Genomic DNA, 17955 nt, shown 5'->3' on the forward strand with positions numbered 1-17955 from the left:
CTGCACGTAAACGCTGCCACTGGAAGTCGATTGTTTGCGTTCACTTGAAAGACCGAAAGGATATACTAAAATGGGGGTGTCAAAATTTCGCTTCTTTTTGACCAGAATGTGTTGCTTTGAGACGCTGAACTCCATCAATCATTCGATCACCGTTCCCTTGTTCTTTCAATGTGTCGAATTTCGCTTGAGTGGTTATCCTCTTTTTCAGAGAGCGAATACAATTCCTCGTAAACACGAGATGCATAGTTCGCGTATTTTGCGTTTAGGTTCACAATTAGCGCTTGATGTCTAAGGGAATTACACTTGCGCACCGCAGATGTGACACGATGGTTCTTTGCGCTCTGCAACTCGAATCACTCCACGGCTGGGAAGCGGCAGCATTTTACTCTCGCTTAAGCTATCACTAGACCTATACAACAACACGAGGAGCTCACGTCAGTACACGCAACAGTGTGGTGTAGAGAATAAAGACAGCTAGAAAAGGATACAAAAATTAATGAATAGAGCGTCAACATTACCTTAACACTCGCCCCTTTGAAGGCTTAGTACATCTGAACTAAAAGGTGTGAGGTGTGCGAAAGTAGTGTAGTGTGTCTGTATATCTGTACCATAATGTACGCCTTAAGAATTTCACTATTGCCAATCACTGGGACAATCCACACAGCCAATCAATCTGTCAATCACGTGCAGCGGTCTATGACGGATGCCACTGCCGTTTTCATAAAGTACTTCTGTCTCGCTTGTTGGCTAGTATCGGCCACTGAAACACGGCGTTGTGCTACAAGTTGGGAAAGTATTCCGTGGCCGCGGTGATATGAGTCTGCTTACTGCACACGACGATAAGCCCATCCATCTCAAAGCGATAATTCAAAAATGTTCCGCTACACTCGATGGGCAGAGCCACGCGCCGAGCCGCTCCGTATTGGATGTTCCAGACAGACTCTCTGTGATTCTGAACACGCGTAGTAGCTCACAATGCAGGCCATATAGTGTTGAGAGGAAATCCGTGGACTCCCGAGCTTTCTTGGCGTCTTTCCCCTCTTTTCGAAGACAATCCTTGTCCAACACACTCAGAAAACTAGATGCTAGTCCCGTGAATGAACAGACAGTACTAGAGCACCGTCCCCACCGATCACCGGCTGAGAAGGCAATGAAACCCGCCGTGGTTGCTCAGTGGCTATGGTGTTAGGCTGCTGAGCACGAGGTCGCGGGAACGAATCCCGGCCATGGCGGCCGCATTTCGATGGGGGCAAAAAAAAACCGTGTACTTAGATTGAGGTGCACGTTAAAGAACCCCAGGTGGTCGAAATTTCGGGACGTAAAACCCCATAATTTAATTTTTTTCTTATATCCCTCTCTCTCTCCCTCTTTGGTATTCGTCTCTAACTGCTGTCGACTTGCTGTGAGCGCATTCCATTCGGACCACACATCCTGCACCCTTAACTTGCACGAATATCTGATGAACCCCGGTCGACTGCGGTGTTTGACAAGAGGTTGTGCGCTACATGTGTTATTTGTTCACTCACGTGATTTGTGACGCATGCGCATAGTAGCAAACGATTTAAACGCGCTGAAATTGTGAGAAAGGGAGTGTTTTAGCAGTACGAGAGGCTATTAGATGTCTCGATACCTACGACGAGATTCGGTGGACATATCGATCACGTCTTCACCAGAGGAATTGTCAACATGAGAGTCGTTAAGTGTGTGCGTCTTATTTTACACCATCCACGGATCGACATTATGCGTAATCACGCGAGGGCACGGTACGATAGAAACCGTCGTTACCTGTAAATGAAAAGATCTGCACGTTGTACATGCCATGTGCTGTGTTTCAATGCACCGTTCTCCAAAACTAAGAAAGCGTCGCTTACATGGACAGACGTCAAGGATCTGCCCAAGTTTCATTTTTTTTTCAGTTTCTGCGTAATAATAATAACAAAAAAGAACGATGACACCAACATTGCCTAAGTTGAATATAAAATGTTGTCCAAAAAAAGTTAAAACTTTTTACAGCCAGCGCTTTCAATTCCTCACCGCTTAAGATGAGCTGCACTTATTAAAATAATTCTCAGTGACAAAGGTCCTTGGACCATGACCACATGCGTCACGAGCTCAGAAAGCTACAGATGCGTTGCGACATTTCCTGAAGCCGCCAGGCCTCGATGAGCGACTGTAGTCTTTATCTCCGGATGGACGTGCTGTTACTGTTGTCCGTTCTTTCCATCCCTCAACCCCGTCTTACCCTGTGTAGGGGAGCAAAGAAGACGTGCGTCTGAGTGGTTGACCTCCTTGCATTTCCTTCACTTTATCTCTTTTTCTCTCTTTGCACACATATTCCAATAGGCAATGATATTGGCACGTGCTTCTCTGATTTCTCCGATATTGTGAAGCCCTAATTTACCCTGCAATGCCCAATGTATCGTAGGTGCTACCCTGAGATTGACACCTCAAAATGCTCATTTAATCACAGGAGACTTAATCCAAAGCCCATAGTTTAGTTATTGATATGCTGGAGTATAGTTACAGCTGTGGATAGTTTCGCAGAACTATTTCTAACTAATTAATACAGTAATTAAGCTATAGCGAAAAACACATTTTATTGTATTTTTCTGCAAATGTACCAGAAATGTATGGCTGCAGTTTTTTTCAGTTTACCTTGATGCGAAACTATGTTTGGACATTACAAGGTCAATAATTATATCGTGTCTTCATCCTCACCTCAGTTCCCACGGAACCTCAGCCTCAAGGATTTGCGAAAGACTGTTCTTTAACCACCACATGGTGCCCTTACCCTTAATACAACACGCTTAAGGCCCTACAGTATATGTACCCCCAATGCGTACTCTTAGAACATTTTGTTGGGCTAGTTGGTGCATGTTACTGAAGTACTAAAGCGCCAAACAGACGACACAAGAAGAGCGCTCGTCCGTGTCTCTTCTTGTGTCGTCTGTTTGGCGCTTTAGTACTTCAGTAGCGTACCCTTAGATTCGGCTTGTTCCAATGAGGCGCATTGAAGGACCAACCAAGCGGGATTCAGCATCGCCATGCTTCCTTAAAGCAATGGCATAAGGGCAGCTGACAGCCGTCAAGATCGCCGAGCCTGGCTTGTATGCGGACATGCACCGCATGCCGCTAATCGTACCAACGGCACGCGGGGGCATATCGGCGACCCCCTAACCCACAAGCCAGTCCCGCGTCCAGCTTTAGTGTCTCCGTTGTCCCTTGGGTGTCCTGGAGGCGCCGCCAAAGTATACCAAACAATGAAACGTCAACAATAAAAAAAAACACGAATAAAGAAATGAAAGCAGGCCGGCCGCGAGGCACCGACTCGCGGGGCCATGCCATATCGATGATTTGCCCTCGCGCTGATCGCGCGTTAAACATCGCCATGGAAGGGAAGGCATTTATGGAGAAACCTAAGGGAGCAGTCTAGCCACAAAACGGTGATTGACGTCACAACTAGGTCACATGGCTTATACTCCGCTAATGACGGCGCAATTTTGTTGGACAATTAATGTTTCCACTCTCCCTCCCTTGAAACGTTTGTAAAATTTCTAGCGAAAGAATACTTTAAGCATGCTAACTGAAGCCAATTCCGCAAGCCCCTAAAATTAATAAATAAAAAGTTAAATATAACTTTTTTCGTAGATTATGTTTGTTTATACGATTGTAGCACAAGTTCTGATGTCCTCCATTAGTATAAAGCTCGGTAAACAAAACTTGTTTTATCTCGAATTCATATTATTTAGTGGCCTGAGACAGTTGTAGAAACAGGAGAAATAATGTTCCAACAAGCGACCAATACAGAAAGAGAGGAACGTGAACGAAAAGCAGGGAAGTCACCAGATGCAGGTCCGGTTCGCTGCCCTACGCAGAGGAAAGGAGGAAATGAAAAATAAAAAGAATGCGTCGCGACCTTATAATGGCTCTAGTGTTAGCTGATATAATCAATAATTCTCTTGCAAGCAACCGCGTCGTTGAAAGGTGCGAAATAACAGGAGCGCTACAGTAGCGACATTGACAAGTGTTGCTCATAAAAAGCTGAAAAAGGGTCCACGTCTGTCACGACAAGCAGCGGCTGGACGCCGCACTTCGATGGGGGCGAAATTCGAAAACACCCGTGTACCTATAGATTTAGGTGCACGTTAAAGAACCCCAGGTGGTCCAAATTTCCAGAGTAGCCCACTACGACGTGCCTCATAATCAAAAAGTGGTTGTGGCACGTAAAACCCCATAATGTAACTTTAAATATTTTAGCGGCTGGGCGAAGTTCTACATTTTAGGCTCGCGAAACAAGAAAGAACACTCGAGTCACGTCGAGACAGGCGGAATCATAAGCCGTCTGAATTCCTCGCACCACAGTTTAAGAATTGATAGAACGGGTCTGTACATTTTAAAAAGCACGCAAAGAATCACGGCATACAAGTATGACGGCCAGGCAAAGCAGGCCAATGTCACAAAAGACGCGCCTTGGAAAAGAATTGCGCGACTTAGCGGTTACTGTATAGGCACCTAGCACCCCCGGCCCAAGCGCGCAATGACGCTTTTATCACCTCAGCGTCACCGATGTATAGGCTACTTGGGGGCTTGGGCGCTGGGTTCGCCACGAAAATGAGACGACACGTACAACGGCACACCACACACGACGTGAGAGGCTAGGCTTGCATGCTTCATCACTAATGGCAGTGTTAAGCAGCGAACATTGTCAAGCTCAAGATCGGCAACGATCGCCCATTTAAACTCGATCGCAAGCATGCCTAGTCATGTAGAGCAAGCGCACTTCGATATTCACTTGCATCGCGATAAGCGACCAAAAGTGTTCCATCGAATGTGACGCCTGCAATTTTTGCTATCAGCGCTCGCTATATATATAGTGACGCTCGCGGTAAAAAAAACGTCTGTTGTCTTCTACGGTTGCTTTCGTGAGTCTCAACATGTGCCCATTTTGCGAAGGTTATCTGAAGCTAAACATGAAATAGTAAAATAACTGCGCAACAGTTCACAGGTGGTTTGTTTTAATAACGTGGTTTGTACGTGTGGACGCGCCGTAGCGTCCGCGCCAACACGTACATGCAATCGAAAAATATTCATTCCTTACTTATTCGCGATCGGCCGTAATTAATCGCTTCAGGAAACAATGCATGCGTTGCCGCTTTTGGTAGTGCGCAACATCGTTAACAAGCCTATACAAATACGATCGGTGTCAAATGGATGCAGAAGAAAGGAGCAGGAAGGACGAGCGTCAGAAACTCGCACTTTCTGGTGCTTCCTCCTGCATCAAGGGAGCTTGTGGTACACCCAAGTAAATAAATAAATAAATAAATTAATAAATAAATAAATAAATAAATAAATTTGTTGCTGCGCCTCGAGACCTGCAATATACAAGAGCAGAAAAGAAAGTATTGGTGACGTCGAGGTTGGTTATTTAGCGACCACTAGGTACATGCCAATCAAGGTCACCCTAAATAATTACGCAGATCCAATGCACTGCGGCATAAATCCCATGTAACGCATTCTTGCAGGTAGCTGGCTCTCTAGCCTCAGTTTAGGGCTGCGTAAAGTCGTATCAGATGGCGGAACGTGTCCGTGTAAGGCGAACAATTACGTGTGCGATGCGAAAAAGCGTTTGACGACAACGACAAGAAGACGATGAATGACGACGGCGACAACGATTGCATGACAAAAACCGCCTATCTCAAAGGTGGTGCAGTGGAAGTCGAAGCAAGACAGATCGCATTGTGCCAGTTAGAAACAGGCAGCCTCACATATGCAGGGCGTCGCAACTATCATGCACCAAGTTTTAATATATGCTAATTCCACGTAGCTACACAGAATCAAAGTAATATTGTTTGCCGTTGCTTGAAGATACTCAGAGTATGTTTTTGCATTCGGCCTAATTACACATTGTCTTAATCAATCAACTTCTGAAATATTATAATTAGATGAAAAGCGCCAATGAGAAAACTGTAGAGCAGCGTGAAAAACTCCCGATGCAGCTTTCTGTTGCTCAATACGTGTTACGGAAAAGTGATTTTCCCATTGGGAAAGAAGCCACCGAATACACGCAAAATTGCCGCGAGACTAGCCGCTCGAGGCAATTTGCGTGTATTCGCGAGACGTCGCGTGGCAATTTTTTTTAAAATGCAGAAAGCAATAAGACTCTGCGAACACACATATCTGCTAATTTCTGTGGTTACTCTTGTCCATGCATCTGTGGGGCAATGGTTTCAATATGGGGGCAAGGCGGCCGCGCGTAGTAGCTCACACTGAGCGCGAAAGTACAGTGCTCAGCGATTGAAACGCGACGCTGAGGGGGCGTGGCTGCCGCAACTTCTGCGCCACCGGTGGCCGCTGGGGACACCGATATGTTGCATTTTTGCACCAAATGATAGCGGGTGCCTTTGTGATGGGTCGTGACTGCATTCGGCACCCTCAGCGATCACCCACCGTTCACCGGTGGCGCAAAGACGCAAAGGGGGTCGGCCGTCATGCGGTCCCGTCGAGTATCACGTTTCAGTCGCTGGGCGCTGTACAACATTACGGCATGCGCAATACTGGCCTGGTTGCATTTTTTTCTGCTTTTTATGCAAGATAATCCAAAACTGTCGTGGGAGACGTTGCACTGCAGCTTGATGACCCGACTTCCTGCTGTGCTGAAATCTCGGAATGTGCGCGATTCGCTGATTTTGCTATATAGCACTCCGAAGAAGGACACAAAGATGAACAGTACAAGGCACGGAAGTAATCAAGATCGGGGCAGGTGCTGCCACGGCGCTTGACGGATCGAATTCGGACATGCAAGCTTTGCATAGCCCAGTCGATTCGTCCTCTGGGCGATGACTTGCAACTGCGCAGGGAAATATTTGCCGTACTGCGCCTGCCAGTCACACCACGTTACTGGACATGAGCCGATGGTATAGGGATCCTAGACAATGAGCAAAGGACAACCAAAGCGATACGATAATGCTCAGATATTTTACTGCGTTCTAACACACAAGAAAAGCGGGTACCTTGTTGCTCGGAAGTGCAAAGATATATATATGTGAGCCGGTAGAAAACTTGCATTTGACGTCAGGAATGTATGAACTCTGGTGATAGCGTACAATCAAAAAAAAAAAAAAAAAAAAAAAGACGATGCGAAAGGACAAGCAAAAAGCAAGCATACGGCGACAACGCATTGTTGAAAAGTTTAATAAACGCTCACCTCTGGTGATGTACAAGAAAAATGCGCTTCAGAAAAGCAAAACCCCGCGTCGACAACCCACGAAATCAAACCCTCTGGTTCACAAAAAATGAGGCGAATAGCTTAAAACAATGACGCTTAAACACTTAAACAACTTTGCTGCTGGCAGATCCTGGCCAAATATTAAAGGCACGATCCCCGCTTTGCAAACCTCAAAATAGAGCAGACAGCGCAGTATGACCTTCGGAAACAGTCTTAAAACATAAAATTAGGGAGACCCTGTTCAAGTAAAATGACGACACACTAACAGCTTAAGGAAGAGGTCTCAGGATGTCGCTAGGAGCGCAATCGCGTCTTCCCCGCAAATATCCAGAGTTCATATTTTTTTTAGGAAAAAGCGCCGTGCGCCAGTTCAGATGCACAGCGCTCACGGAACGTGCCTGGCTTACGGCCTTCAAGCTGTTTGTATCAACGGCCCGCGACGTGAAAGTGCATTCCAAGAGCACATGTAGAAAGCTCTCGCCGACACGAAGCCCAGTGCGCTGTGTAGGCTACCCCTTCCTCATAAGCCTGAACTCAACAAGTGCAGTAGTGAGAAGAAATGTTAGGTAAAGTATTATGAGGATAGCCCCGACCACGCGAGATGAGCGGAACCACGTCACGAGTGCCGACAGAAGCAACACAAAGAGGACGACCACGAGCGTTCCATAGATGAGTGGGAGCAGCTCACTGTAGTGGAGCTGCATGCAGGTCACGGATCGCGATGCGAGGTTCATACTGAAGGCGACACCGATGCCCAGCAGTAGTGCTAGCACGGGTCCGGCGAAGCAAGCTGCCATAGCCATCTGCGGAAAGCCTTGGCGCGACAGCGACAAGTTGGTTACCATGTCCCCGATGTTGTTGCCCCAGGCGAGAACGGTCATGCCGAGAAGGACATCACTGATGCCGTACAGGGCGCCGAATGCCTTGAGGAGTGCCACTATTTCAGTGGCGATGCCGTAGATCCAAACGATGGACATGGCGAAGCCGACGTACGCGAAGACAAGGTGGTAGCGCGGCGGCTCATGCGCCGACGATGTGAACCAGACGAGCCCGGCCAATGCAATGCCTAATGTAATGGTCAAGCACCATGCTGGCACCAGGTCGCCAATGCGTGCGGTCAGAATTCCAGACACGCTTAGGACCACGATCGGACCAGTGATGCAATGAAGAGCGTTCAGCGGTCGCGACCAGTTGGCGTGACGATTCTCGTGGTCCACCACTGGTATGGTCAGCACAAGCACCAGCGAAATTGGCAGGGTCAGCACTTCGTAGACTTTGCAGCAGAGGTGCTTGGCTTTCCACTCACCCGGTTCCACGGGTGAAATGTGCAGAAGGAACTCGGTCCACTCGCTGTACGTCGGCGGCACTTTCTCGTAGGACGACTGGCTGATCAGGGGAGTCGCCTCTCCAGGAAACACCGACGAAGAGACCAAGTTGAACGAAGGCTGGCTCGTTCGCGATGGACGCCGAGGCTCCGCGGCCTCTGGTGAGGGTGGCTCGGCACGCTGCTCTTCGACAGAGGTGGTGAAGTAGTAGATGGCATTTTCATGGTGGTGGTGCAGACTGATACCCGAGGACGATCGACGCAAGCGGGGTCTGGTCAGAAACGGCGGTGGCGTGGGGACCACGTCGTCAGCCTCGGCGAGCGAAGCCAGATCCTGACTTTCTTCTTCACATTTGACGCTCTTGGTGTTAGTACTGCTACCCAAAGACTCGCTGATGGTCTCATCTATGTTGCTGTAGCTGACCCGAGAAACGCGCCGGCTTGCAGGGGCTTGGCGGCAGAACTGAATTTTGCATACTCTGTCGAGAAATTTCTGGCCCCAGACCGCAACTGTTATATAGACCACGTAAAGTACGATGAAGCCAACCGCGTCAGATAGTTTGATGCATCCGCTCGAATAAAGCGTGAATGCCCAAAAGGAAGCCGCCAGGTAGAAGATGATGTCTCTCAGCAGGGACGACTGGATCAGCTCGAAGTCGTTCTTGATGAAGATAAGGCCAACGACAATGGCCGCGACATAGGTGCCTCCACCGAGCAGCTCGCCGATGGCCAACGCGGTGCGGTCACGCCGGATGCTGGCGATCGTGGCGATAGTGTCCGGCGCCCCATTACCGAACGCCAGAAAAGTGACGCCGGCCACTCCTTGGGAGAGCTGGAGGGACTTGGAAATGTGTACGAGCGCCGGACACAGGTACGAGCTCGCCGTTGAACCCAGCGCCACAAACAAGGTGACGAGCCACAAGAACAGAAGCACCTGCGCTGGGACACCAGCAGTCTGGTCAGCTCCGCAGTACAGGAAATCCACGTAGTGCAGAATCGCACGTCCAGCGTCGCAGTCGTCGAGGCTCCTAGCAAGAGAGCAGCGACTGGCGCTGTCGTTGGCGAGGGTGTTCACCGAGCTGCAGTCAAGCTCGCTTTCGACGGTGTGCAGGGCGGACGTGCCCATCGCAGCTCTTGCTGAACTTTCCTACGGGTGGGAGAGAATTTCTTGCGAGCATGCATCACTGGCACAGCTGTACTGCTTGTCCGGGCGGTGGCGCCAGCAGCGACGCCTCCTCGTTCCACGAATGCAAGATGCTCGCGAGCGTCCTTGCACCGTGGCCAGGCAGTAATGGACGAGAACGGTGACTTCGACGAGCGTCCGCCGATAGTCAGTCGCCTAGAAGATCTGCACGTGTGCCGGCAGGCTACCCGCTTCAGTGATTACTAGGGCAGCGCAGATTAGACGTGACGTAACGCCTGCTGCGGACAAGGCCAGCCAATCATGGGCCAGGTGCTATCCCTCGCGTCAGAGATGGAGCATGGGAGAAGCAACGACGTTTACGACTATATGTGTTACTCCGGCCTTCTTTTCAGATGACGCCAACGTATGAAACGACAGTGTATCACACATTCATTTTTTTTTCATTTGTCTCGAAGCGGGCTTTGTGTGCCGACATGTTCTTGAAGGTAATAGTGCTATCATGTCAAAATACATGCGCTGTATTGTCTGCTGATAGGCTGTCACAATGGATGTTATTCCATAAATCTTTACAAAGCCATACGATAGCTCTGGGCAAATTAGCTGACATGAATCTTATTTCACTTTATCTGCGCTAGAGCTTTATCCTCACCATTTAGCTCGATAACGAACCGTTGTTTTATAAGAGTGCGCTACACTCTCGCCTTTATCGGTGTTTACTCCTGTTGATTAGGGAGTGGCGCAGAGCGAAAAAATGATAAAGAATGACCTAGGAAAGACAAAGGAGCGTTGAGGCGGATGCGGCGACTGGCATGCGTATAAGGTTTGTTTGTGCTGGCCTCGTGATGGAGAGCGTTTCGTGTTCGTCGCGATCGTCAACACTGGAGACCAGCTGGTGCGAGCGTCTTACGAGGACGAGCTTGGGTCCATCCTTTGTCCACAGATAAAAAGGTGACCCAGCACGTCGGCCGCGTTCATTGTGGAGGGGACGGAGGGGGAAACGCACAAACTTCCGGCGCGGTTGTGGCCGCACAAACAAAAAGTACAGGTGCAGATGGCATTACGTAGTCGTGATATTCTGTCTCGCAAGTGCATAGAATAACGTACAGTTGTACGTTGTTGCCAGTGGCGCTTGAAGCCTTAATTTGCAGTACACGCAGAAACAATTTCTAAGCGATGAAGAACGCAAAAAGAACATGAAAGTGAAACTAAAAGCGCCACTTTTATTTCCAACCTCGTCTAGAGTCATGTTCTTCCTTATATTGAGGCAAACATACAAATTCTATTTCGACATATTTCTAAGAACTTCGCAAGGAGTCTGTGTTTCGGTAACAAAAATTTCATCACTGCTCGTGTGACCGTGCAAGGCGTGAGGATAACGACAAACACGTCATTCTACATTATATTTTCTGCAACAGCGTCACATCGTTCCGCGCTTGCTGTTCGCTCATCGGATAAAGGAGAAACTTCGCAACTAAGCAGTTTAAGTCGCTCCGTCGATTATTATATAAAAAAATAGACGAAGCAAAATAAGAGGTTGGCAGTTTTCTTTTATCAGGAGCACACAAAAAGAAAGCTAGCAGTGCTACATAAAACAGCAAAGGCACACCGAATATTCGAATAAACCGGGACAGGCGAGATATCGCACACGGTCCGCCGGATGCTTTATCGTTTTGTAACATGGTGCGAAGCGCCAATTTTTATTTAAAATATGGACTAATTATCAAAAAAAATATGGACTAATTATATTCTCATCCAGCACGAGACGCATCACGATGCACAAGCACTTGTAATGCGAAGAAATCATTTTTCTTGTTTCAAGTAATATCCTTAAATTAAATAGTGGAGTTAAACGTCTCGAAGCTGCGCAGGGACGAGGATCCGGATTAATCTTGGCTACCTGGTGACCTTCAACGCGCACCGCAACCGTGGTACACGAGCGCTTTCCTTGCATTCCGCCCCATCGGAATGCTGCCGCCTGACATCGAACCCTCGACCTCGGTACACACATTGGCCCTCATAATGTCTCGTCTGCCGCGCGTGGGGGCATCCCGTTATGTGTGTCTCGGTGTCGCAGTCGGAGCTCATTGGAAAGAGCGCGCGCCCTGCCGTGGCATGCGTGGAGCAGCCACTGCCATTTCTGTGCGGCCAACACGGACGCAAGGCGTGCGCGAACACCTTCCGGGCGATCGGTCAGCACGGCGGGCTATCCACAGGTAGTAGGGCACCATGGGGCAGAGACCGACACGAGGCCCTTCTCGAAGCTTCCAAAACCACGACCGCGCTAGTCCTGAAAGCCGAGTGGGAAAAGAGCCCTGATGAAAGTTGGGTGGCGCGGCGGCCTCAACCTTCTTGTCCTATACAGCGCGCGCCGAGGCAACAGCGAGCGTTGTAAGGGCCGGCCTGCGCAAACGTAGCAGGAACACAAGAGGCTCGCTACCGAAAGCCAAGAGAGACGGACGTGCTCTTCGCCGCGCAAACGAGCCGCCGGACCAACTTCGTTCCGGCGTGTGTGTTCGATGCGCAAACACTGCCCGTGAACGAACGCCGCCTCCTCTCCTTTTGAGGCCCAGAGGGCATTCAGATAGGTTTTCCTCTTTCCAGGCGACTCGTGTGTGTGAGACAGGCACCTGTTAGCTTCCGCGTATCGGTGCTGGCCATATCGATCTGCGCTACCTACTGCGCGAGATAGCTTGGCCCTGCTTCCCGAGCGGCGCTCTTTGGCGAAGCGCCTCGTTAAAGGCCGTACACAATTAATTGGCGCGAACAAACGACTGAGCGAGAGTCGCAATTTCTTCTGCTCCGTTTCAGAACGCCTCCGGTCGGTCAGGAGCCTTGCGGGGCCTTCCCCTTAAGCGGCGTTCTTACACTGATTCGGAAATTTCAGGTTCGGCTGCGGGCTCAAACCACCGCGTTTAAATGGCAAAAGGAGCGCAATACGCGTATGCGCTGACATTGAGGATTGTTTTTGGATAGATGACTTGTCAGACGCTTGTATGGCCGAATGTGCAATAGTGGAACGATTTCTTTGGCGCTTGATGTCATATAGTGTGACTTCTTTATTGAGGACTTTGATGTTAATTACGGTACCGACTCATGTGATAGACACACTCCTCCCCTCGCCACCACCTCCGCCCTCCCCCTATCTTTTTTTTTCACTATTTAGCCCGAGGAGTGAGGGTAAGCGCTTTTACTAAGAGACAACGTTGAAGTTTCTAAGTAAGTACTTCTTCATGAAAGTTAGCGTGTTTGTTTTTACAAAATTAAACTACAGCATGGATATCTGAAAATGTGCCCTTCTTTATTAAATGGGGAGAATATGGAAGGTGGCCACAGAGAGGGCCTGCTATCCCAAAATTATGAGTAGAAAAAAAAAAAAGAGACTTCATGAAAGCACAAGATACTGTCAAAAGTCTAAATAGATGGCAAAACACTAGCAGAGGAAGTCCGTGGATCGCGGAGAAAAAAAAAGAAAAAAGAAGAGGTTATTAGACTACAAGCACGCAGAGAAACTATACGCATCACTGAGAGGTGAACGTGCGGAATTCGTTACGTTACAGTAGTTGGTAATGCATGTTTCCCAGTCTCTGTGGCGGTGAAAAACTCTCCTCCAAAGACAATGTGCAGCACCCCCTTTGCATATAGTATCTTAACATACACATTGCTTGAAACAATTATTTTTGAAAGCGTAGTTTCCTCGTACATGCAATACTATAATACGACGTTGAACAATTGCGAAATTGCTTAAACAGAGTCCCACGATCTACACACGAGAGGAGTGTCAGGATTTATTGATGGTTTCCGACAGCTCGAATCTAAACCCCGGTTCTCAGAAGCGCCATAATGGAGTGCGCAGCAATTAACTTCAGTTATCTGGGGCTTTTTATGGGCATTAAAATTCCAGCTTACGCGCGCTTAAGCAGTCCGTGCCCAGAAATTCGGCCGCACGTGGCCGCAATGCACATCGACGACCTCCAGCTTAAGTCCGTTTCGCTTAAGCTGCCGATGAATGGCCGACCAGTGAGCTGGAGCAAAAAAAGAAAGCGACCACCGTGCTGAATGTTCCTGTTTAGTATAGTTTAACAGAACATAGTTACAACCTATTGTCCGCATCAACTGCGTCGTACGATTTACCAGTGTCATTCGTATATTGTTGGGACAAAAAAAAGAAGAAAGAAAAGAAAGACATGTCTTGGCTTCCAATGAACAGAATAGCAAGAGTGACAGTTTCTTTGGAAAATGGGTTGCGGCCACTGCGCATATTTCCCCCTGTTTTCGTGTTTACACCAATGTTTTCCTTCTGTCACGCTGCGTCGTGGCCGAGAAGCGCCAGTCCACAAATTTCTTCTCAATATCCGCAAATAAAAACTGGCTTCCTAACTCGTGTACCGAGCTACGCCTTTCAGGGCTGGCACGACGTTCGTGTCGGTATACGAGACAACTCAAAATCGGCCTCGACCCCGATAACGCACGCGCCGACGTTTCGGAGCAAAGCGCGTGTCTGTCCCGTTAGATACGCGTTGCGCGTACGAAAAGGCAGCGCCAGCTATGAAGCAACAGAAATCGACACAGCAGAAAGTCACGCATCAGCTGTCACGGCGGTTTGAAAAATAAGCGTGAAAGGAACTGAGCACGTACCACGGAAACGGGTTGCACTCACCAGGTGGTGCGGAGTTGCTCGTGCGGAGCGGCCCGCGCTTTCTGGGAAACGCCGCCGGGCAGCGGACGGCTCGCGCACTGGAAACCGAGGATGCATCCTCCTCGTCGCTGCTGTGCCCAACCCGGGGCATTTTGGCGGAACATCAAGCGACGCCCTTCACGGCTCCAGCGGCAAGCGCGTCGGATGTTTGGCCGTGGGTGTGTTGCGAAAGTGTAACCGATCTTCATTCACCCGCTGCGGCCCGGCGGGCGCCGGATTTGTCAGCGCTCGGCGGCGCGGGGTTGAGGCAACGACGAGCTGCCATGCAGTTCGGGCGCCACGCATAAAGGGACGCCTGGCTGAGTTTCGCCAATGCCGTCGGCGAACGGGCGCATTCTTAACTGCCGTTACTTTTGTTTCGCTCATACGAGTCTCCAGTACAACGAGAAGGGGTACTTGGAGATCGCAGGGAGAGGCCTTCGTCCTGCAGTGGACATGAAAATATGATGATGATGACAGTGGCTGTGGCATCCTGCTATTGAGCACAAGGTCGCGGGTTCGATTTTCTGCTGCGATGGTCGCATTTCTACGGGGACGAAATGCAATAACACTCATGTGCAAAAGAACCAACTGATGGGCTAGTTGGTATTGCATTACGTGATGTATAGCGCAAACGGTATCCGAAAGACGACAGAGAAGTAGATAGTCTGTACTACGTACGTCTATTTAGTCTAGTGTGCACGTTAAAGAACCGCAGCTGCTCAAAATTAATCGGGAGCCCACCACTACGGCTTTCTCCCGTAAGACTGCTGTTTTCGGGACGTTCAAAAATTCTGGGGTTCTACGGGCGAACACCACGACATGATTGTGAGGCACGACGTATACGGGGAACTCCGCGTTAATTTAGACACCTGGACTTCTTTAACGTGCACCTAAATCTAAGCGCGCGAGCGTTCTTGCCTTTGGCCCCCATCGAAATGCTGCCGCCGCGGCCAGGATGGAAGCCACGACCTCGCGCTCAGTAGCACACCGCCGTAGTCACTGGGCTGCCACGGCGGCTCATTCGGGACGTTGAATCCAATTAATTAATTTTCTAAGAGGAAGCAGGGAGAAGTATAGTGAAAAAAAGCGATGACCGTCTTTGTGTTATGCCTCTGTAAGCACTAGGCTGCCAAATGGCTTCGTTTACCTTATATATGTATACCACTTTATTGACTGATTTGTTTGTACTTAATTCACAAGACAACGGACATTATTCATCTATTTTTAAACATTATTGTAATGGCGCGGTGATTTTTTCTATTCGTACTGCTGTACCCTATTCTTTGTCATTGTTTTACTTTACTCTTTGAATCTTGCACTGCTATATGTTTCTGTCCCCTCCTTCTTCAAGTGTAGGCAGGCGTTGTGCTCCTTCCAGTGACAGTTGCCAACTTGCTCCTTGCTTTCTTTTAACGCGGAAGTGTTCTGAGGCAGGCTGCAGCGAAAATCTGTCCCATGCACGAACGTCACGCAGTCGTCCTCACACAAATCGGCGAGGTGGCGAAACTTTGCCGTTTTGTGCGTCCTAATGGCTATACGAAAGTAGGAACAGAAAAGTTAGAAAGGCTTGCATTATTAAGAATATTGTATTCCTGATGACGGGTATTTGTTACAATGAGAATATTTAGGTGTCATTTGTTTTATTACTGAGTAATTCCGTAGAAAACAGGGCCAGCAGTTTGGACACCAATGAGGGTAGCAAAGGTTGTAGTGCTTGCAAGTGTCTTGCGTTCTAACTGGTCTAACTCAGTCGGTGCCTACAGGCGACGGCGTTTGTGGCGCATTCCGAGGGCTTTTTCGAAGGTGATCCCTGAAAACCGTCACCGCTAGGTGGCACTGCGGCTGCTCATGCTGTTCTCGCTCGTCTGCTCGCCTTTGTTCTTGATCTGTGAGTGCAAGATACAAATACGAAAAATAAGAGGCGATGACAGGTGCTGTCTATTGACTGAAGCTTTATTTTTCGTCGTTGTCTACTGTTGCTGGTAGCGAAGCTTTGAAGCCTACACGTTCAAAACAGGGGGGTTCATGGGACTTAGCGACATCTGTGTGACCAGGGGCCGAATCTTATAACGGTTCGGTTGGGGAACCGTTCCTTTGGCCTCACCTGATTGGCCAAAATTTTGATTACGTCACAGGCAGTCAGAGGCAGCGGGGCGGTATCACAATTTTTGAATACGTCACGCATCTGTCAATCATCTTCGAAGCGAACCGTTCGTAGGAACCGGCGAAGGGGTAGTCCGCTTTGGGTTCCGTTGCTGTGGCTTGGCTTTGGCTTATAACCCTGGCCGCGCGCGCCGGTCGCGCGACCCCGGAGACACGCGGGCGTTGCGCGCGCGTGCGTTGGTTGCTTCGGAGGCTATTACTTGCCTTCGTCATCTGCTTGGCGTTCCTCTTTCGGTGTCGACCACGGCTGGAAGCGCGATACGCGTTCGAAGAAGTGACGGATAATGAGTTGCACCGCCCTTGCTGGCTTTCTAAGTAAACCTTTTGCAGGCTACGCTATCAAATGGAGGGGACTCACGTGCAAGCGTACGAGTGGCCATTCCACGCAGAGGAAGGAATATTGCGCGCTGCGGTTCATCGCCACCGGCCTGCAGCTCCCAGAGGTAGGTCGGACGTGAAGCATTCATCGGAATGACCTAGATCTCTGCTGCTGACACTGTCCACAAAGTTGCTCTCGCAATTACTGTGTTGGCCGGTTGAAGGGCTGGGTCAGCTTTCCCGTGACCTCAGCTTCAAAGCCAATGCCAAGGAGATATTTGCATGGTGAGATCGAATTCTCAGTGCTATCGCCAGCGTGAATAGCTCGCAGATCACCGTTCAGCAGTCAGAAGGGTTCAACCTAGGCTGGTTCAGCACTTCCTTCGTTCTGCTGATAAAACTATACAGTCAGGACGGGAAGATATTGTGGAGATCTCTTATTTGGCTGCCTTTTTTTTCTCTGGTTCGGGAGTGCCGCACTTTGTTACTCAATTTTACGGCACAGCGCGCACCGTCAGCACCACACTCTTCGATTTGACTTCGCGCAGGCAATGCAGGGCCCGTGTATCGTAATGTTCGATTTCAAGTTCCATAGCTTTTATCACGCGACGCGCCGTGGGGCTTATCGCAGGGACAGCGGCAGCGCGGCGGCGAGCGAGTCATGTCCGAGCCGATGACGAAGGGCGAAAAAAGATGGAAAATTGATATAGTCGGCTAGTAAAGGTGTCCCTAAGAACCAGTTCACGGTTTTATCGCGCTCGCTACTTGAGAAGTGCCGGCAGTGCGTTCCTGTTGCGTGCATCGTGCGAGCTACTGGTAGTAGACGACATAGCGCTGCGCTCTGCCAACTCATTTACGCTTGCGATACCGCCTGTCGGCTGAGAATAAGAAAGAATGACATTAATAAATTACTTCTGCATTGCGTAAACGCCCGGAACCACACGTTTATACTTCAGAACTTGGCGTATAATATTTAATTTATATTTTACATTTATTTAGCAAGCAGAAACATTCTGCAATTCCTCGATTAGCTCGTCATATAATGACGTACACTTCAGAGGTGGCACCCTCTCATCTATTGGTCGCGTCCTCCCCTTCTTCCA

General features: G+C 49.2%; 2 protein-coding genes across 3 annotated transcripts in view; both read right to left on the minus strand.

The window, feature by feature from the left end:
• Positions 1 to 17955, minus strand: part of LOC126545261 (myosin light chain kinase, smooth muscle-like) — a 263214-nt gene that overhangs the window by 121222 nt on the left and 124037 nt on the right. The window lies entirely within an intron of this gene.
• LOC126545264 (mitochondrial sodium/calcium exchanger protein-like) lies at positions 7176 to 10134 on the minus strand. Its single transcript, XM_050193046.3, has one exon. The coding sequence runs from the start codon at positions 9673 to 9675 to the stop codon at positions 7735 to 7737; it is 1941 nt and encodes a 646-aa protein (XP_050049003.1). The 5' UTR covers positions 9676 to 10134; the 3' UTR covers positions 7176 to 7734.

This window comes from Dermacentor andersoni, chromosome 1 (assembly GCF_023375885.2).
Source record: "Dermacentor andersoni chromosome 1, qqDerAnde1_hic_scaffold, whole genome shotgun sequence".
In the NCBI taxonomy this organism is placed as follows: domain Eukaryota; kingdom Metazoa; phylum Arthropoda; class Arachnida; order Ixodida; family Ixodidae; genus Dermacentor; species Dermacentor andersoni.